At 42.0% G+C, this 21,378-nt stretch overlaps 1 protein-coding gene across 1 annotated transcript in view; it reads right to left on the bottom strand.

Annotated features, from left to right (window-relative positions):
* Positions 1-11,073: 11,073 nt before the first annotated feature.
* Positions 11,074-21,378, bottom strand: part of PEX13 (peroxisomal biogenesis factor 13) — a 253,059-nt gene continuing 242,754 nt past the window's right edge. The window contains exon 5 of the mRNA XM_044055037.1: positions 11,074-11,386. Coding sequence (XP_043910972.1) covers positions 11,136-11,386 — 251 coding nt within the window. The 3' untranslated portion in view covers positions 11,074-11,135. The remainder of the gene's footprint in view (positions 11,387-21,378) is intronic.

Genomic DNA, 21,378 nt, shown 5'->3' with positions numbered 1-21,378 from the left:
GCTTCTGTTTTTTGATTTGGAGGTAGGTTTGGCATTCCTCTTTTTACTGGTAAGGTGTGGAAGTGGAACCTGTAGCCTTGGTCTATGGTTTGCAAAATCCACTTGTCTTTTGTGATATAGTGCCAATTTTTCGAAAATAAGGCTAACTTTCCGCCTAAAGGTGCTGTTATTTGCTCCCTGGTAGGCGGTGTCAGAGCCAAGTCACTGTGACTGTCCTGTTGCAGTGGCAGTGGTTGTGTCTGTGCCTCGGTTATTGCCTTGCCACTGTCGTCCTCTGTAGGCACCTCCTCTGGATTGATTTCTGCCTCTAGAGTGTCTATTCCTGCCTCTTTGAGATTTTGAGGAGTCTGGAAATGACCAATTTTTGGCAGGCCAGTTCCTGCTAAACCTTGGGGGCTGAACCTGTAAGAAATCCTTAACTGTTTGTACAGATTTTGCCTTCTCTTCCATTTTCTTCATTACTTGCTGAGCAGGTGTACCAAATAGACTGGCCTTATCCATAGGAGCATCTAACAGCTTTGCTTTAACATGATCCGGCAAGACCTGTTCTTTCAACCATGCATGCCTTCTTATCACTGTGCCAGTCATGGCTGATCTAAATGAAGCCTCCAGTGCATCATAGCCACATTTTAAAGAATGGTTACTAACCTGCTGAATGTTATTCACCATTTCTAAAACATATTTCTTATCTAAGGAGTCATCAGTGGACAGCTTCTTAGTTAACTGATCAAGCATAAACTCTTGGTATTGGATCATATGAAACTGACAGTTTAAAGCTCTAGCTGAGAGAGTAGCAGAGGTGTAAACTTTTTTCCCCCATCTCTCTAAGGACCTGGATTCCCTTTCAGAAGGAATAGGGTTTTTTGCTGAGGTCGAGGCTACTGCCTTAGGCCCCTAGGATATAGTCTCAGGATCTGCAAGTGGGGCCTTGTAAAGGTGGTGATGAGTGTCTGGCACCCTGTAAAATCTATCTGGTTTGGCAGGGGCTGGAGGTAAAGTATCAGGAGCAGTGCAAACATCATTAAATGCATCATCCACAACAGGCAGTACTGGAGGTATAGCTAAGGGCCTATGTTGTGGTAAGTGCAGAAATGTCCTAAGCCTTTTTCTGGAATCTGAGAAATCTTGTCCCTGCCATTGGAATTGTTCTCTCATGGCATGTAAGGTTTCCCCAAAGGAAAATTCCTCTGGTGGAGAGGCGGATGGAATGGATTCCTCAGCATCGGAATCTTCATAAGTAGAAAAAGGAGCCTCTGGCTGATCTGTTATGTCTGAGTCATCCGAAGAATCATCAGAGGACACTGGCTCGGGGGGCTCTGCTCTAGGTCTCTTTTCTGGGGGCTGAGAGGCCCTGTCTGGGTGAGATTGGGATCCCCTAATTAAGGATATTAAATCCTCTGCCAGAGTAAGCATTTGTGAACTAGAAGTGGGCCTGTGTGAGGGGGGCTTAACAGGCACTGATTTAACAGTTTTGGCTGCTTTAACCCTGGCAAAGGCCTTAATAGACATGGCTGCAGGAGGCCTAGCAGCACCACGTGCTGGGGTAGAGACATCCAAAGGAATGGTGTCTGATAAATCACTAGGAACCACAGTAGTAGGCAAAACTTCTGAGGCCGATTCAACTAAGGTAGCAGGAGCCTCAGTAGTAGTCATGGATTCGCTGAAGATTGACCGGTTTTCTCGGTTTCGCCGAAACCGAGACACTCGTGGCTTGCTTAACCGTGGTTTCGCCGAAACCGCGGACCGCGAGTGTCGGTCTTTTCTTTGTGTTTTTTAACAATTTGGGTAGTCGGAGGATCCGACGGCATAATGTACGCAAAATCTGAGCCGAAAAACTGTTCAGCAAACTCCGACCGACGCCTAAGCGTTTCGCCGGTTGAAGGAAGCACAGGCCGAACAGGCTGCTACGTCGTGGTCTGGGCCTAAGCAAGGCAGGCAGTAAGAGTGGAAATCTTTATGAGGTATTTGTTTCCCACAAGTTAAACAGTTATCGACTTTTTCTCACATCGGCTGAGGCAAGAAAGAGTCCCCAACGGGGTACTTAGCTTTTTAGAAGTCTTCGAAGTAGTATTCGGTAGTAGTAATCTCTGGATCTGACCGACCGGCACTTGCGAACAACTTCTGCTTCGGGCGCCGCGCGGCAAGAAAGACTGAGGAAAATGGCGTCGGCTGATGCCTTTATACCGAAGACCAGCAGAGATGACGTCGGGTGAAGTGCGACATCAGCCGAAGCCGGACCCAGACTTTGGAATCCGGCCGACCGAAGGGCTGCCTGACGACAGGACAACCCATTTGTTATGGCTGCAGATGCATCCTTGAAGGACATCTGCAAGTAGGGGTACAGAAAATAGGCAAGAGGAAGATGGAATTTACTGGAGAAACCTGGCAAAGGAACCAATCTATTGGGAGCAAATAACTACAGCAGGAAAGGTAATAGGAGTAGGATGAGGCCAAGAAGACATTTGGGCTGTAGACTAGAGAGTGCTTTCCTTACTGGGGCTTGATCTTCGAGTACAGGCAAAGAGAAAGGGATAGGGTGATTTTAGAAAAAAAGCAGCTGCTAAAAAATGGAAAATTAGTAGGGCATATAAACTATTGCATGATAACTATAAGAATCAGAAGAGGCTAGAAAAGACTGGGAAGAGAATGGAAAAGCAATTTACAAGACAACAATGGGAAGACATGTATGGCTCCCAAGTATGGAACCAAGTCCAGAAAGTTTAGGATCTTTGCTTGGAAGTGTTTGCATAGGTATTTTTATAACCCCCAAGCAGACCTGGATAGCAAATATTGGAGGGCTGATGGAGAAGAAAGTAGTAACTGGGAACATGTGCTTTGCTTTGGGAGTGTAATGTGTTAGCAGGTTTTAAAAATTTCCTACAGAGTACTCTGTCAGAAATATTGGGTAAGCAAATGACTGTAAGTAAGGAAATTATTCTTTTGAGGGGGGATACAGGGTCTGAACTGCTTAGACATAGTAAAGCCTTATTAAGTTTAATTCTGCTGGCTGCAAAAAAAGCAATTCGTAAAAAATGGAAATCAAAGTCTACACCAACTATATTTGAGGTATTGAACATTATAAAAGAGATAAAAGAACTGGAAGAGGGATCATTAGAAAAAGGAAGGAGCAAATTACATTGAAGAAAATGGAAATTGTGGGAATACATTCATAATAATGTTCAGAAGGATGAGTGAGGTAGAAGGGAAGGCAGGAATTCAGCAATTTTTTTGTAATTTTGGATTACTGATAAGAAAATATGTGTGATGCATATTGCATTTAAATTGAAAAACTTTACATTTTTTTTCTTTTCTGTTAATATACGTTTGCCTGTGTCTTAAATGATAATTTAATAAAAATGTGTGAGTTATTGTCCTCTGCCCCCTCTTATTTGTCTATAAAGGTTCATCTTATGGACATTTCAGCATCTGTGCTCTTGGACCCCCCCCCCCACACACTTTTCCCTGTTTATAGTCAAAACAATTTCTAAAAGGAGTTTTACATTGGAGCTCTCTTTACATACAGGTTCTTCCTCCTTGTGATCTCAACTTTGTGATGGAAATACTAACCATATAACACTTTGGACCTGTCTGTCTGTCTGACTTAAAGTTCACTAGTAGGAAAAGTTATTGCTTTGACATCTGCAAAAACAACATCCGAGCTGCAAGCTGATGATACAAGAACTTAAACTTTATTTTTTTTTTCATAAAGACAGGGTCACTGTATACATAAACCCCTTTCATGCCCAACGTTGTTTCAGAGTTTACACTGAATCAGGCCATCATTCTCCCAGTTTTTTTTCTAAATCCTAAAAACAAGGGAGAGAAGGCTCTTCATACTGGATATGCACCGGCAACTCAGCTAGTATCTTAATAGAATTAAGTCCTTCAGGAAAGCTAACCAGCTATTTATTTCCTCTTCTGGGACTAAGAAAGGTCAGCCTGTGTCTAACCAGACTATTTCCAGGTGGCTGTCTTCTGCCACTGTGTTTTGTTATTTTCACCATGAAAAATCAATTCCAGTCAGTATTAAGGCACAGTCCACTAGAGCCTTAGCTTCTCTGGAAAAAGGTGGATGTTAAAAGCAACTTCCTCTTCTAGCCATAAATTTACAAAGCACTAATAACTGAATTTTTTTCCAGGTCCAGAGCAGGCTTTGCTAGGACCATTCTCCAGAGGTCCCCCCTTTTTTAGCCTTTCTCCTCCTCCCAGGGTAGATAAACTATGGTGGTTTACCCATAGACTAATGCAGCAGTGAGAATGATGAACATACTACAGTTGCACAAGTTAAACTTACCCATAAAATTAGATGTTTGAATTCTTTACTGACACAATAGCTGCACCCAACCACCCACCATCCCCTTTCTACTATATAGTTTTAGTAGGATAAAAAGTTACATTTTGTTTATTATATCTTGGTTTAGTTCATGATGAGTTCCCCATTTTTTTGGTTAGGGGAAAGAAAATCCTTAAGATTTTTAGTCATTCTGGCTGTTTATGTAGCTCCCTCCAAAAGGATCAGCTTATAAGCAGCCAGAATGACAGTGTGGGAGGGGACAAAAGCTTTTGGAAGCTGGCCAGTTGCTGTATCCTTGGCAGAATACAAACCATAGGCTATTTACTACAGCAGTGAAGAAATCGAACATCTACTGTTATGGTTTAGGGCAACTAACACAAACTTACTATCCACCTCATCCCAACCACGCATCACAATGCTTGCCTCACTTTTCAAGCATTATGACTTTAGTGATTTTTTAAGTTGCAAAAGAACAATGGCATTTCACCAGCTATACAAACCCTTTGCTTTCAAAGATAAGAGAAACAAAGACCAGCAGTTAGAAATTCCCCTTTACAGGCAACCTTGTCATATATATATATATATATATATATATATATATATATATATGTATATATGTATATGTATATATATATATATATATATATATATATATATATATATATATATATACATATATATATATGTATATATATCCTGTCAATAACCTGTCCTTCCCAAATCCTGTTTTAGCTGTGTTAAAATGTAGCCTCTAGTACAGTAACCCCTCGCACCTCAAAAGATGCATGTCTATGGTGGATGCTGGAGCTTCCCATTACTCAAAGTCAGTTAACAAAACAGAGAATTTAAAACTGATGAAAACTACTACCATATTTAGCAGCTGGGTATACCAGATTGTAGCAATTTGTGAAAACACGGTCTTCTTTGGGTGGAGTATATAAAATTGAATATATTGAATATATTGTAACAATTACATATTAAATATGGAATCTACTGGGACATAAAACAAAAAGCATTCTGTCTCTAACCCAGAAAGCAAAACAGAAACCGATGCAATACTTTTCAGAGCTCCAAAACAAAATGCAAAAACAATGGTTTTAAACTTTCTATTACCAATTGTTCACATCTACTTTTGGTTTTAAGGAAAACAGTTGCTTGTCAGCTCATCTTCTAAGTGCAAAAAGAATTACAGCATTATCACTGCAATACATTTATACAACCCAAAACAAAGCAGTCAAAGCAATACGCGACAGTAAAGAAAAAAAAAAATACCTGTGTACGCTGCCAAAACTTTCAGCATTGAATCAGCTGCATCGTAACTGTCCCCTTCAGTTATCGGCAAAAACTGAAAAAAAAAACACACTTGCCTATATTGGTAATTAAAAAAGAAACACTGCTGGGGGAAGAACTGAGGAAGTAATAAAACAGGTGTATGTGTGTATAATTCTTATTTATGTACAGACACACACACACACACACACACACACACACACACACACACACACACACACACACCTTAGTCATATACTTGTTTTATGATGCAACTATTTTTCTGCCTGCTTTATATATTTAATAGAGGGGGAAGTTGTCTTCTCCTATGCTAATTGTTTTCAAGGTAGTATCTTATGAAATACCCCTTTCAAAACTGTACGACTTGAAATGAGGAAGAAAGGGGATCTCAAAGCAGACAAGCACAGTCAAAATGTGTTCCTTTTACAGAAGTGTACACTATCCCTGAATTGATCTATTCACTCAGATAATGAAGAACCACAGAAGCCTCCACTTTGGAAGGATAGTTTTCTCTTCTATGGCAACACCTACAAAATTGTTTCCATTTGGCTAAACATGACCTTCAAGAACCAGGTTTACTAGACTCATTTAATACCTGCTGAATGTCTTCAGAAAAAAAGGCTCCTAAATAGGATCAGAAAACCTATCATCCATACTGTAAGACGGATATTGAATGTTGGGATGGATAATGGTTCCTTTGTCATGCTTGAGTAAATCCACTCTGTGAGGATGTTTTTGGTAATTGCACTTTGCCAAATGCACAAGGGAAAACCAATGTGTCTAGGCCAAAAGGGAGATGCCAGAAGCATTTCTGCCAAGTCCATCTTGATCTATAGAAGAATTGTGGATGTCAGAGGAAAGGGGAAAAGGTACAGAGGAACATTCCAGTCCATGGAAAAGAAAATGCATCTGTTTTCCAGGACTTTGTGCAAAGTGTTCTAAAAAGAGCAGGTTTACTTGTCTGCTGAGAGAGAAAGTAAACAGATTTACTTGGGGAGTTCCTCACAGATGGATGATCTCCTGGGAGGCCTCTGGGTGTGGCATTCACTTCTGAGGGTCTAGCCTAGACCCGCTCAAAGCAATTCCTATAGTGTCCTGCTTAGGATGGAATGTACATGGCCTGCAGAGTGAAGTTCTGTATTGCCAACTCCCAGTCTGCAAATGGATATGGACTTTGTCCCCCATTGTTTTTTATACTCCACATTACTGTGGTGTAGTCTGCTATCATTAACAGGGTTCAACAGCTGATTTAGAACTTCGATAACTTTTATTAGAGCCATCATCTCCTTGAGATTTATAAGCTTGCTCCTGAAATCAAGTTCCCACATACACTGGACTGCCCCCTTATGCAAAGACTGAAGTGTCTATTATGACATACTGAGCAGGAGTAGGGGGAAATGGAAGACCTAGACTTAGCAAGAATAAGCTGGCCCAACACAGGCATTCCTTCTTGATGAACTTCAACAGGTTAGCACTCTCATGGGAAGGTTTTAGGCAAGTAGCCAGAAAACAATTATACACACACAAATATCTTTGGTATGCCATGAAGCAGCAGCCGTTGCAGAAGGAGTTTTGGAAAACATTAATGGATCACATTTTGACATATGATCATTATTTTATAACTATCACTACATTAGGATGTAGATGGCATTTGTATATAGTTTGTTTTAGTATATAGTACGTTTGTATGTTTAATTTGTAATTGATGTTTTTGTATGTTTTTTTTCTGTAACATATAAAACTAATAAAAAGATTTAAAAAAAAAAAAAAGAATTTGAAAAGATAAGGGATGGAGATGCTGGATCAGGACTGATTTGAGGTATCACTGGATTTTTCTCATGTGGGATTTGGCAAATGGGACCAGTAGACTGAATAAAGCTCTAAAACTTAGAATTTTGAGGAAACTCTCCTGCTGTGTACATGCTTTGATGGGCCAGATTAAAAGAAGTGAAGCTGGGAAGATAATATTTTATTTGGAGTGAGGTAAGCAGTGGGTAGAAAGCTGTCTGGGAACCATCTTAGAAATACCAATCAATGAGGAGGGTTTACATAAGACAAGACTTTTTCAAGTTTAGTTTGAACCCCAGGATGCTGAAAAAAATGAACAGTCAACTGAAGAGCTGCTAAGGTGTCTTGAATGGAGGGAGGTGAAATGAGGCACTCATCCAAATACGGCACAATATGAATGCCTTAAAGTCTGAGAAATGCTATGGCTGGGTAAAAAGTCACTTTCTGAAACCTCTTGCATCAGTGGAAAATGGCAAAGATGTAAGCTGAAAGTGCAATCCCAAGACAAAGAATCTTAAGTAATGCCTATTGGCTTCTTTGAGCTCTATGGTGACCAGAAAAGTCTTGAGAAATAGAAGAGGAAATGAGTTTGTAAAGGGAGCATCTTGAATTCTGGAAACACAAGTAAGGGGTTTATCTTTGAAAGATCCAAAACAAGTCTCCATATGCCTTCCTATCTGGGAACCATGTCATTCCTGAATAAAAGCCTTTGCCTCTGAGATAAAGGAACTGATTCTATCACTCCTTGAGACACCTGGCTTCACATAATATGAGGAAAGATGTGAATTTTTTTGGAGGCAGGATCCCCAATTGAGATGTAAGGAATGCTCACTGTAGTCTGTAATCATCGTGGATTATTTTTAGAACCCATGCATCCAAAGTTATTTTCAGAGACGAAGGCAATAAGATAGATTGCCTGCACCTGGGAAGAATGGCTAGGGTAAGGAGGGGACATAGGGGAAAAAGAGGCATAGGTAGTCACTAAGACTTCTTTTAAAAGCAGCATCCTAAGGATCAGTCTCCTTTATTTTTGAATTTCTCTGCCATTTTTCACGTGTTGCTGTTTGGAAGGCTTTTGCTGACAGAATTTAAAAAGCTTTCAAAAATGGACCTGAGGAAGAAAGGTAACTCATTTGAAATTTAGAGACAGGAGATAAAAAGAATTGGATTCCTTGCATCAACTTTCAAATTTTCCAGTTTCTTTATTTATCTGAAGAAATCTCAAACAAATGGTCCCTGTTAAGATGTGAATTAAGACTTAACAGTATAAGGGAAATTCTATAATCTTTCTTGGGCATTCCTTAGAATTACTGTACCTATAGTAGCAGCCATATACAAAGCACTCACTGGATCATAAGCACATTTAATATAATGCTTACTGATCCACAAGGCAGAGTTCAGAATGTCCAAAAGGGAAAATTAATTGCCTGAGATAAGTAAAGGAGGCAAGGTTTTTGCATATTAGCAATGATAGATACTACATACTTAGACATGTGAGCCTGGCAACTGACCGTTCTACAAACCAAAATGGAAAATGGACAAACCTTTTTCCAACTTTATCAAATGAATATATGTCTCTGTCATTTGGTAAAACAGAAGCAGAAGTGTCTTAGCTCTATCCCGATCAATACAATTAACAGCAGGACCTGCTAAAGGACTTTTATAAAGAAATTGGTGTGTGCCTGGCACACTGTAAACTCTATCAGATTTCTTGGGGGCAGGATATTTGGAATCTAGGAAAACACAGGCAGGAGCAAAAGCATCATCAAAGACTCTCACGATGGCGAGGGGTAGTTACTGGTTTTGGGAAATCCATACTCGACCACTCATATCTCTTCTGAGATGGTGATACTTCCTTACGCTTCCTTTTTAAACATTTTTTTTTCATTTCAGAAATTGCATCCCCCAGTACATTTCTTCACTGTAGTAGTCTGAAGAGAGGGTATGTCTAGATTCAGATTCATAAGGAGTAGGAGAAAATATTTGAAGCATAGTCCAGACCCCCATCATCTGATTCAGAAATAGCCTCTTCTTATGAGGAAGATGAGAATATCTTAAATCAAGACAGAAACTGGAAGAAAAGGCTGGAAAGACTGGATTGCGTTAAATAGGCTCAGTGCAAAAGTATACTAATCCCTTTGAGAAAGCTTCTGTATACAGGGACAGGACAAAGATTTTGTTTTCTGAGTCTTAGCCTTAGGGGTAGAATCCAAAGGCTAGATTTTCATCAGGGATTCAGCAAAGTCATCTGACACCCACACTTTGTAGACACCACCCTCACCTTCAGAATAATTTTTGGTTTGCACTTCTTGGATGGAACAGCTTGATGCAAATGCTGAAAGGACGTGCCTAAATCCCAGGCCTTAACTGCCTCCCTAAAGGGTCATGCCAGAGAAAGACCAGAACTGAAATAATAGTCTGGAAGCTGCAAAAGCTCCACTGCACATACATCAGACACATGCAGCAGAGTAAAAAAAAGGGGGGGGGTATGAATTTCCTAGAAACCTCTTTTCAAATGTTCTTTTTCTTCTTTTGAAGGGAGTGGTCTGCTGAAGGGGGATCCATTGCCATAATCACATGTGCATGTGCCAAATCTTTAAGGTGCTTTTTCTCAAGAAAATTTTTAAGAATTCAGTTGATTCTTTATGGTTTTAGGAGTAGATGAAAAGCACATCTGACAGGACCTTACTTAGTGTTCATCTCCTAAATAAAAAACACAAGAGGTACGGATATCCTTATAAAGAATCTGTCTACCACAACAGCATTTAAGCCTTCCTGACAGACTTAAGCAGATTATATACAAACATCTCCACAGAAAAAGGGAGGTTCCCCAAAGGGGATACTTATCTGCCCAAAAGGGAAGCTGAAACCGACTTCTGATACTCATGCTGTTAAACTGATGAAAAGTCTGCATAGACACACACATGGCAGGAAAATTCTGATTTTTGGCACACTTGTATGTTCCTTTATATCAGCATGTCCTCTTGTGCCAAAAGCAGACATACAGTGCACAAAGAGTTCAAACGCTTTGCAGACTGGTCAGATGTAAAATAGCTTTGGCAGGATATACCCTATGTAGCTATGGCTAGTACAAGAGTGGTCCAATAAAGAAAATCAGTTTGTTTCATGGAACAGAAACTCACATATCAAGTCATAAATTTATGAATCCAAAATTTTTTTCAAAATAAAGAGATAAACAAATCCTTTTGGCTATAACTAAACAGCACATGGAAGTAGCTTACATACCTGGAGAATATATCAGACTGTAAAGTCTCAATTTTTATTTTGTTTCTGTTCTGGAAAAGTCAGTAAACAAAAGCAAACTGATTCATTAGAATTCTTCTGTGTCATTCATATTTCAACACTTGCACCTTTATACGCAAAAGTATACGTATCCTAATTCACTGCCTACTCAGGTTTATATAACCTTTTTTTTACCAGATGCTTCAGGCCCACTTATCTTACACTTCTTCAGACCAGGACTACAAATACAGTGCTTCACAGATAAGCATTTTATAACACTCAAACCTGTAATAAAATACTTGTCAATAAATGGATTTCCCTCCCTGGATGTTAAAATTTCCAGTGAAACTTTTAGGCCTGACAGCATTCACATAAGCCTGTAAACCTACTTTCAATGCGGTTCAATATATTTTTTATACCATTAGTGTTATGTAACAAATATTCTTAAAAATCAGTGCTGAAATCAACAAATATAATTTTTATTGCAATTTGCTCTCAAGTCTCATTTTTAGAGCATTTTTCAACGTTTAATAGCTCCAGTGAAAGCAGACTCAAAGGCTTCCTCCTGCTTCTCTGTTGCATTTACTGCAGCTTTTGCTTCTGTGCTTGGAGGGCCAGTCATAAATATGTGCTCCTGCTCAGCAATCTTTTCTAAATCCATATGCCGCCTGCCTTTTCTTTTTCCCAATATTTTAATATAGTTAGCGGGAACAAGTCCTATTTGCTCATTTAGACTTGCCAAAAGCCAACCTCTTATTTTGGGCTGTTGCTCTGAAAAAAAAAAAAAAAAAAAGTCGATATTAACAAAAAAAAAATGTTTTAACTTTTTTCCAAACAAGTTACATCTCCTTACAGAAAAAGAAAGGTCCAAAACTGAGAAGCAAAAGCCATACAGTTTGTCATAGACTTTACGCAAAGGGGCTTAACACTACGCCTCTCAATAACGAACAGAAACCTTATCTTTCAAATGTCTTGAGTAAAAAAGGAAACAAGCAGTGAGAAACATTAATATATAATTTAACAGCTTACAAAAGCAAAATAAAAGGCAGTTCATGACATGAAGCAATACGATGTAGATTACTTATAAAACACTTTTTCCCAATGTGTACATGCAAAATCTCTCGTAACAGGATGTAGAATCTGAATGAAAGAATCCACACATCAATATAAAAACAAACTAATGGTTGAAATATCTGTCTCCTGATTAAGATATGCAATATTGCTGTAAGCAAGGAGGATGGGCACACAATATCAGTCATTACTTGCACACAATCTGCTTCTATAATCATACGCGTGGAAAATGGAACACAAAAGGAGTGGACTGTAAATAAAGACCAAACCCTTCTCTTCTCAGGTGGTTGTTATTCATCTTCACCACCAGCTGCAGCAGTACCACATACTTGCTAGCTCTCTTCCCCTTTCCTTACCCATATTGCTCTTTTACACTCATTACCCTGATTCTCAGCTGCGAGTCTTTCTGCAGCTCCACCACCTTTTAAGACAATGCATTTTTCACAAACTTTTGAGGTTTCATACAGCAGTATCTTCTTAATGAAACAATTCTGGTTTATTTCCATATCTCTCAAAACAGAAATAATGTGCAGTCCTCATACATGGTGCACTAGTCTTGCCCTGGTAGTTGGCCCATTACCTTATTTTATATACAAGAGACCAACATTCCCCTGTTCTACTTATTCAAGAGGCACAAACCAACCCCAGGGTATAACAGTGTTTTGACATAAAATATACAACTTACCACATACTATACAAACATTATTCACTGCTAATATTATCCCTTCTTATAGCCTCTTAAGTCTCTCAGATAACCTTGAAGAAACTTCTAAAGGTTTTAAATTTACATCAAGAATCTCAGTCAGAATTTCATACTTAAGTTTCCCTTCCTTTATGCTCTTCACCATCTTGTACACACTTATTGCACTTGTACCCTCTCTGTATAGATGGCTTGCTTTGTATTTTGTCTCCATCTTCCTTATAACCTCTACTATCTGTTTCACATTTCCTATGCTAAGGGTTGTATTTGATTTCCGCAGTCTAGTTACATTTTTTTTTGCTGCTACCTAGATCAACTTTAATTACTATTTGCAAATCTTCTAACCAAGTCAAGCAGATAGTTGAGGTAGTCTGGTATTTATAGTCATTTTATGAAGTGAAGACCAGTGCAGTGATGGGAGAAGGTTTTGGAGTTTGTTGCAATTTTATTATAACAAGACTCTAGCTTCACTTTTTGTGAGGTTTGGATGTTGGTAAGTAAAGGGGAACCATACATTAGGGATCAAGGACACTGCAAGGATATTGCATCCTGACAACTGTGCAAACTTCTGTAAAACGCTAAATAAAGAATAGTTGTGCAATAACTTACCATAACGATAGATGTCCTTCTCTTCTCTGTTGCAGTATTCTTTAAATGAGGGAGTTGCCTGCCCAGGCGATCCAACGTCGGCTAGTATACCAAAGTCTTTTACTACTGAAAGGTGAGTGCATGATACGTCTCACGTAGGCAGCTATCGGACATAGGCCATAAAAGAGATGTATGCAGGCACCATCCTCAGAACTGAAGCCCCAGGAGGAGAGAGAGTCCAAGGAATAAGAAGTCAAGACATCCAAGAATCATGAGAAGTGGGGAAGGGAGGTGGGACAGAATACAGCAAAAGAGAAGAGAAGGGCATCTATCGTTATGGTATGGTTAAACAACTATTCCATGTCCTTCTATTCATTTGTTGCAGTATTCTTTACATGAGGGAGAGTACCAAAGCTCATGCAGAGAGGGAGGTGGAGTTAGCTGATGAATTTTCCTGGAAGCCATGCAGAATGCCTCTGGCAAACCCAGCCCTAAATCTGGAGATGGAATCCAGCTTGTAATGTTTGGTAAAGGTGTGGACAGAGGTCCAGGTAGCTGTGGAATTGGTGTCTAGGCCCTTGAGAAAGGCACCAGAGGAGGCCACAGCCCTGGTGGAGTGAACTTTGACCGAGCAAGATGGGGTTTTGCCATGGTAGGCATAGCAGACAGTAACGTTTTTTGAGATCCAGTTAGAAATCGTTTGTTTGGACACAGGTAGTCCCAGAGCCCTGGGATGGAAAGAGACGAACAGTTGGTCTGACTTCCTAATAGGTTTAATTTTGTGAAAGTAAAAACCTGAGTTGTCTGTGTACATCAAGTGTGTGCAAAATCTTCTCACTAGTGTTTTGGGGAGAAGGAAAAAAGGTTGGTAGGTGGATACCCTGGTTTGAAAACAGTTTGTAACCATTGTGGGCATAAATGTGGAGTTGGTACGAAGGGAGACCCTGTCTTTGTGGAAAATCAGAAAGGGGGGGGGGGGACACCATCAGGGCCAGTAGCTCAGACACCCTTCTGGCAGAGGTTAGAGCTAGCAGTAAGACAGTTTTCCAGGTGCAGTGTTTTAAGGAGCTACAGGAATCTGGCTCAAAGGGAGCAAGGGTCAGCTTCTCTAGGACAAATTTTAGGTCACAGGGTAGGGGCACAGGCTTCCTTTGAGGTCTAATGTGGAAGATGCCTTTGAGGAACTGTTTGGCCTCAAATCTAGAAGCTAAAGGTAGAGAAAGAGGCAGACATGCAGAAATGGCTGACATATGTGCTTTTACAGATGAATAAGCTAAGCCAGTGTTCAGATCCACAGTTAGTGGGTCCAGCTTAAGAGACAGACACCGCACTGAAAATCTTTTCCATTTGGAGAGGTAAGATTTCCTGGAATTGGGCTTCCTGGCCTCCTGACATGAAGCATGTCCTCTGAGAATAGGTGTCTAAAAGCTATCAGGGCTTTATCACCCACAGAGTCAGCTGTAGAGTTGCCAAGTGTGGGTGAATGAGGGAGCCCTTGTCTTATGTGAGTAGGTCCAATCTTGTGATGAATGGCCTTGGCTAGGTGCAGGAAAAGGGGGAACCAATGCTGTCTTGGCCAATAGGGAGCCACCAGCAAGATTTTTCAGCAGGACTTTTGGAATGAGTGGGAAGGGAGGGAATGCATATAGAAACTTCCCCTTCCAGGCTAATGATAGGGCACCCACTTTCAATGTCAGGGGTGAGTTTTTTGGCACAAAATTTTGGAAGTTGTCTGTTCATGGGGGAGGCAAACAAATCTATCTGAGGAAAACCCCACTGGTGGACCATGTCCAGAAAAACATCTATGTGAACCATTCATTCGCAGGCCTGGGTTGTGGATCTGCTCAGGGTGTCTTCCATAGACTTCTGTTTGGAGGGGATATAAACCACCTGCAGAGAAATCTGAAGTTGGAGGGCTAGTTCCCAAACATGTAAAGCTAGTCTGCACAGGAGCTATGATTTGGTCCCCCCCTGCTTGTTCATATACCAGGGAAAAGTCATGTTGACTGTGTAGATTCCTCAAGCAACCTGGGTTGAGAAGGATCTGAAAGGATTCAAGGGCTAGAATCATTGCCTTCATTTCTTCTCCATTTATGTGATCTTTTACCTGAGAAGGAGCCCACCACCCTTGTACAGTATCAGGACCCAGACAGCCCCCCCATCCTGTATCAGAAGCATCTGTGTAAAGGTCTTGAGTTGGGGTCAAGGGGTAGATGAGAAGTCCCGGACTGAGGGACATTTGTTGGCTCCACCACAGGAGCTCCTTCTTCAAGCATGGTAGGAGAGGAATTTGGAATGTTAGAGGGTGGGACCCAGACGGCCCCCCATCCTGTATCAGAAGCATCTGTGTAAAGGTCTTGAGTTGGGGTCAAGGGGTAGATGAGAAGTCCTGGACTGAGGGACATTTGTTGGCTCCACCACAGGAGCTCCTTCTTCAGGCATGGTAGGAGAGGAATTTGGAATGTTAGAGGGTGGACATGTTGCGTCCACATTGACTTCAGGAACCACTGAAACATCCTCATGTGAAGCACTGACAGAGGCAGCATAGGAATGGTGGAAGCCATCAGTCCAAGGATCCTGAGAAATTGTACTGCTGATAAAAGTTGCAGGGGAAGGAGGTCTGTGAAGGTCTGGCAGAGCTGCTGGGCTTTTTGATGTGGAAGAGACACTATCATTCTGTCTGTTTGGAATCTACACCCCAGGAAGACATGGTCTTGCGATGGGGTGAGGGCAAATATTTTGAAGTTGGTTGTGAATCCCAATAGGTTCATAGGTTGGTACTAGGCTATTGGCCCTAGGGCCTATACAAGCCTAGCCATAACAATTCCCTGGCTATTTCTTCCCACAGTATTTACTTCCCTGTACCCCTGTCTAGCAGGCGACTGACGTGATCTCCGGGGTGAATTTCCTATCTCCCATCCAATCATCAAGGTTCCTTTTGAAGAGGGCCAAAGAGGCGCTCTGCTTGACATGCATGGGCAGTCTATTCCAGTGTCTGGCAAGTCTCTGGGTCAGGAACCTATCCCTCCAGCATGTTTTGTTCATTGTGATGACAAGGTTTAGATTCCTGGAGCGTGTGTCTCGGAGGGACTGGGATTTCTTTAAGTGTAGCATGTCCAATAGCTCTGGGTTTGACATGGCCTTGTATGTTAAGCAGAGATTGCCTCTGAGTAGACGATATGCACCACAGTATATGTGGAATTGTTGTAGGATGGCAATGGCCGAGTTGAGATTCCTCTGTGGATCCTCTGGGGTATTTGCCTGGAACAGGAGGTCGCCCAGGTAAGGGAAAATTTGAATTCCTTGGAGTCTGCAGTAAAACACTACTGGGGCTAAGCATTTTGTGAAAACTCTTGGGATGTAGAAAGACCAAAAGGCAAGGCAGAGAAAGGAAAGTGCCAGGTTGCCACAGAGAAACAAAGAAATTTCCTGAATTTGGGATGAACAGGAATGTGCAGGTAGGCTTCTTTGATGTCTATGGACACCAGACAGGCCAGTGGGAGGATAAGAGGAAACAAAATCTGAAGGGTTAGCATTTTGAATCAGGGTACCTTTAGGAAGGTGTTGAAGAAGGAGAGATCTAGGATGGGTCTCCAGGGGCCTTCCTTTCTGGGTACTAAGAACATGCGGAAGTACAAGCCGGTTTCCTTTTGGTGTGCAGGCACTGGTTGAATGGATCCCTCTTTCAGCAGGTCTGCCAGTATCTGTGAGAAAAAGGGAGCTGATCTGTTGGTGGTTGTAGGATATCTCTGAAGGGAGGAACCATGTGTCATGCCATGAAATATCCGTGTTTTATGATGTACAAGACCCAGGCATCTTGTGTGATGTTTCTCAGGCTAGAAGGGATAGGGTGAAGCACAGGGAAAAGGAGTGGAGCAGGGAAGTCCTGAGGAGTCAGGAACAACCTATTCTATCAGGAAAAGGCTGTTTGTGGGGAAGGGTGGAGGAAGGAGTAGAGTAGTGTTGAACTTTCTTGCTCCCCTTTGAGGGCTTAGATTGGGAGGGCCAGGTTTGTCGGTGGACAAATAACAGCTTGGAGGAGTAGTTCCTATGGAACATGGGGACAGGCGAGACCAGAATGTGTTTGAGGTCTTTTAATTCTTTACACTTTTTTTGCCGTTATTTGAAAAGATTAGTGGAGGCCTGACCAAATAATGTGGAATTATCAAAGGGAGCATCCATTAGCTTCTCCTTGATGTCCTCGGGGAGGGGGTTAACCATGCAAACCTTCTCAACACTGAGGCAGAAGCAGCTGCTCTAGAGGTAGCCTCTACAGCATCATAGCTGCATTTAACCGAGTGACAGGCTACCTGTGAGGATGCAGCAATCAGGGAAGAGGCCAAAACCTTGTATTCTGAGTCAGGCATGTCAGAGAATCTTTGATCATTGTGACATAAGCTCCACGGAATACTTGGTCATATGGGTTTGATAATTCAAAGCCCTAACGCTACGGTAGCTGAAGTGTACACTTTTTCCCCAACCTTTCTAGTTGCCTGCTGTGTTTGTCTGAGGGAAGGAGAGAAAGTACAGTTTTGTACCTACCATAAATGTAGATGTCCAGGGGCCTTCCTTTCTGGGTACTAAGAACATGCGGAAGTACAAGCCGGTTTCCTTTTGGTGTGCAGGCACTGGTTGAATGGATCCCTCTTTCAGCAGGTCTGCCAGTATCTGTGAGAAAAGGGGAGCTGATCTGTTGGTGGTTGTAGGATATCTCTGAAGGGAGGAACCATGTGTCATGCCATGAAATATCCGTGTTTTATGATGTACAAGACCCAGGCATGCAGTCTTTACAAATGGGTTGTCCTGTCGTCAGGCAGCCCTTCGGTCGGCCGGATTCCAAAGTCTGGGTCTGGCTTCGGCTGGTGTCGCACTTCATCCGACGTCATTGTGGCAGTCATTCGGGTATAAAGGCATCAGCCGACGCCATTTTCCTCAGTGTTTCTTGCCCCAGATGCCAGTTGCCCTCTTGGATGGCTAAATTTGGATAAATGTCAAAGTTTCCAAATAGTAGAGAGCAAACACACAAAATAAGCATGTATGTACATATATACAAACAAATACACCATAATAGACCCCCCCCAAGCTAGCTGAAGATTGGTAAGTACCCTAGGAGTACCTCAGAGGGGAAGGAGGGTGGGTAATCCTGACTGCAGATGCATTCCTCTCGGACATCTACATTTATGGTAGGTACAAAACTGTACTATGTCCTTCAAGGATGCATCTGCAGTCTTTACAAATGGGTAGAATACCATAGCTAAACTAGGGGAGGAGGAAATGAGAATAGATTATGGTGTAGTCAGGATCCCTTGCAGAACAGCAGTGGCAAAACCAGCACGGGATCTAGAGTATAGAGGTAAGTTATAATGCTTGGCAAATGTATGCACGGAGGTCCAAGTAGCAGCCTCTATAATGTCCTTGGTAGCCACTCCTCGTAAGAAAGCTGTGGTAGTGGCTGTAGCCCTTGTGGAGTGAGGCCTGATGTTCTCTGGAGTTTTCTTTCCATGGTAGGAGTAACAAAATCTAATGCAATTTCCTATCCATTTGGAGATTGTCTGTTTAGAAATTGGTTTTCCTTCTTTTCCTGTTGCATATGCTACCAGAAGCTGGTCAGTTTTTCTATTGTTTTTTGTCCTGTCCAGGTAGTAGCGTAATTGTCTGTGTACATCCAGGGTATGTAAGAGCTTTTCTCCCCTGTTCTGTGGATTGGGGAAGAATGTAGGAAGGTGGATAGCCTGATTTAAAGAGACTCTGGATACCACCTTAGGCATAAATGTAGGATTTGTTCTCATGGACACTCTATCTTGATGGAAGATCAGGAAGGGTTGTACTGCCATTAATGCTTGTAGTTCAGAGACCCTTCTTGCTGAAGTTATTGCCAGCAGGAAAGCAGTCTTCCAGGATAAGTATTGCAATTCTGCTGTAGCTGCTGGTTCGAAAGGAGGTAGAGTCAGTTTTTCTAGCACAAAGTTCAAGTCCCATGCTGGCAATGGAGGTTTCCTGGGAGGTTTTACATTTTAATTCCTCTCAGAAACTGTCTGAGCAGAGGATGCGAGAAGACAGGAGGATCCAAGCTGTACTCTGCTGAAATAGCTGATGCATGTATCTTGATGGAGGAATAGGACAGGCCTGTATGGAAGAGCTCCGCCAAGTACTCCAGGATGTTGGCTATGTTCACCAGTGTCACATCTTGCCCCTTTGCAGTACTCCAGATGAGATATCTTTTCCATTTTGCTGCATAATTCTTTCTTGTTGAAGGTCTACGAGCCTCCAGGATTATGTCTTTAACCCTTTGGGATAAATTTGGGTTAATTGCTGTTATGTAATGTTCCAGGCAGTTAGCTGCAGAGTTTTTAGGTTTGGATGCAGAATGTTGTAGTTGTTCTGTGTCAGCAGTAATGGGATCAGGGGCAGTGTCCATATTTGTTCCTGGGACATGCTCCTCAGCAGTGGATACCAATGTTGTCTTGGCCAGTCTGGGGCTATCAGAATGATCCTCGGACGTTCCTCTTTGATCTTGAGAAGCACCTTGTGCATCAAAGGTAGTGGTGGGAATGCATATGCTGTCAGGCTTTTCCAACTGAAGGATAGGGAGTCCACCTTCCAAGCAAGTGGGTGGTAAGTCCTTGTGCAGAATTTCTTCAACTGGTGATTGAAAGGGGATGCAAACAAGTCTATTTGTGGTAATCCCCATTCTCTTGTGATGGTTTTGAAGATGTCCGGATGCAGCATCCATTCGTGGGCATCTGTTGTAGTTCTGCTTAATATGTCTGCTAGAATGTTTTCCTTTCCTGGTACATAAATTGCCTGTAACTGAATGTTGTAGCTCAGAGCCACATCCCATAGGTCCAGTGCCAGCCGGCATAGAGGGTATGAGTGTGTGCCTCCCTGTTTGTTGATGTACCACATAACTGTGGTGTTGTCTGTCCTTATCATCAACTGGCCTTCTTGGAGAAAAGGTCTGAATGCCTGGATTGCCAATTTTACTGCCATCATTTCTTTTAGATTTATGTGCAGATGCAGCTGGTCTTGAGTCCATAGGCCTTGAAAGCACTTGCCCATCATGTGTGCCCCCCAACCGAGGTCTGAGGCATCTGTCGTGATGGTTTGTCTTGGTTGACTTTTGCAGAAGGGCAGTCCTGTGTTTGATTGACAGGCCTGAGCCCACCATAAGAACTCTTGCTTCAGGCATGGGATCATTGGAATTTTGGTTTCTAGGCTGTGCTTGTGCTGAGACCACAAATTCTTTAGGTACCACTGTAGCTTTCTCATATGCAGCCTGGCATGAGGTACCAGTATTATGCAGGATGCCATGAAGCCTACAGCTTGTAGCACTTTTTTTGCAGTTAGATGGCTATGCTTTGTTAATGCCAAGAAGTAGAGAGGAAGTTGCTCTTTCTTTTCTGCAGTTAGAAATGCCATTTGTTTTGATGTGTCCAGTTCTGCACCCAGAAAGGTTATTCTTTGGGATGGAATCAGCCTTGACTTTTTTGTATTGACTGTATATCCCAGGGCTTGCAGCAGGTAGATGACTCTTTGTAAGTCTTCTGTTAGTTTGTTTTTGTTGTCCGCTTGTATCAGGCAGTCGTCCAGGTAGGGATAGATTTGAATTCCCTGAAGTCTGCAATGAGCGATTACTGATGCCAGGCATTTCGTGAACACTCTGGGCAGTAGATAAGCCAAAGGGCAATGCTGAGAATTGATAATGCTCTGATCCTGCAAGAAATCTGAGGTATCTTCTGCAAATTGGTCTTATGGGGACGTGCAGGTATGCCTCCTTGAGATCTAGAGTTACCAGCCAAGACTCCTTGCCCAGCATGGGAAGAAGCTGCTGTAGGGTCAGCATTTTGAATTTTGGAACAATGAGGAATGTGTTTAAAGCGGACAGGTCTAGAATAGGTCTCCATTTGTTTTCTTTTCTTGGTACCAGGAAGAGCCTGGAGTAAAATCCCTTCCTTGCTCCATAAATGGTACCTTTTCCACAGCTCTCATTCTTAATAATTGAGATATTTGTTTTAGAGCTTCTGCCCTTTGAGAAGGTGGTAGGTTTGGCATTCCTCTCTTTCCTGGTAGTGTATGGAAATGGAACCTGTAACCTTTGTCTATAGTCTGCAAAATCCATTTTCTCTTGTAATGCAGTGCCAGTTTCTTGAAAATAATGTTAGCTTTCCGCCTAAGGGTGCTTCTAGTTGTTCCCTGGTAGGCGGTGCCACCGCCAAGTCACTGTGATTGAGTTGTTGTAGTGGTGGTGGCTGTATCCGTGCCTCGCTGGTTGTTACCCTGCCACTGGCGACCCCTGTAGGCACCCCTGGATTGGTTTCTGCCTCTAGAGCCTATTCCTGCCTCTTTGTGCCTTAGAGGAGTCCGGAAAGGACCAATTCTTGGAGGGCCAGTTCCTGCTAAACCT

This window comes from Protopterus annectens, chromosome 1.part2 (genome assembly GCF_019279795.1).
Source record: "Protopterus annectens isolate FY-2018-M chromosome 1.part2, PAN1.0, whole genome shotgun sequence".
NCBI classification, from domain to species: Eukaryota; Metazoa; Chordata; order Ceratodontiformes; family Protopteridae; genus Protopterus; species Protopterus annectens.
This window is presented reverse-complemented; position numbering and strand designations above follow the sequence as displayed.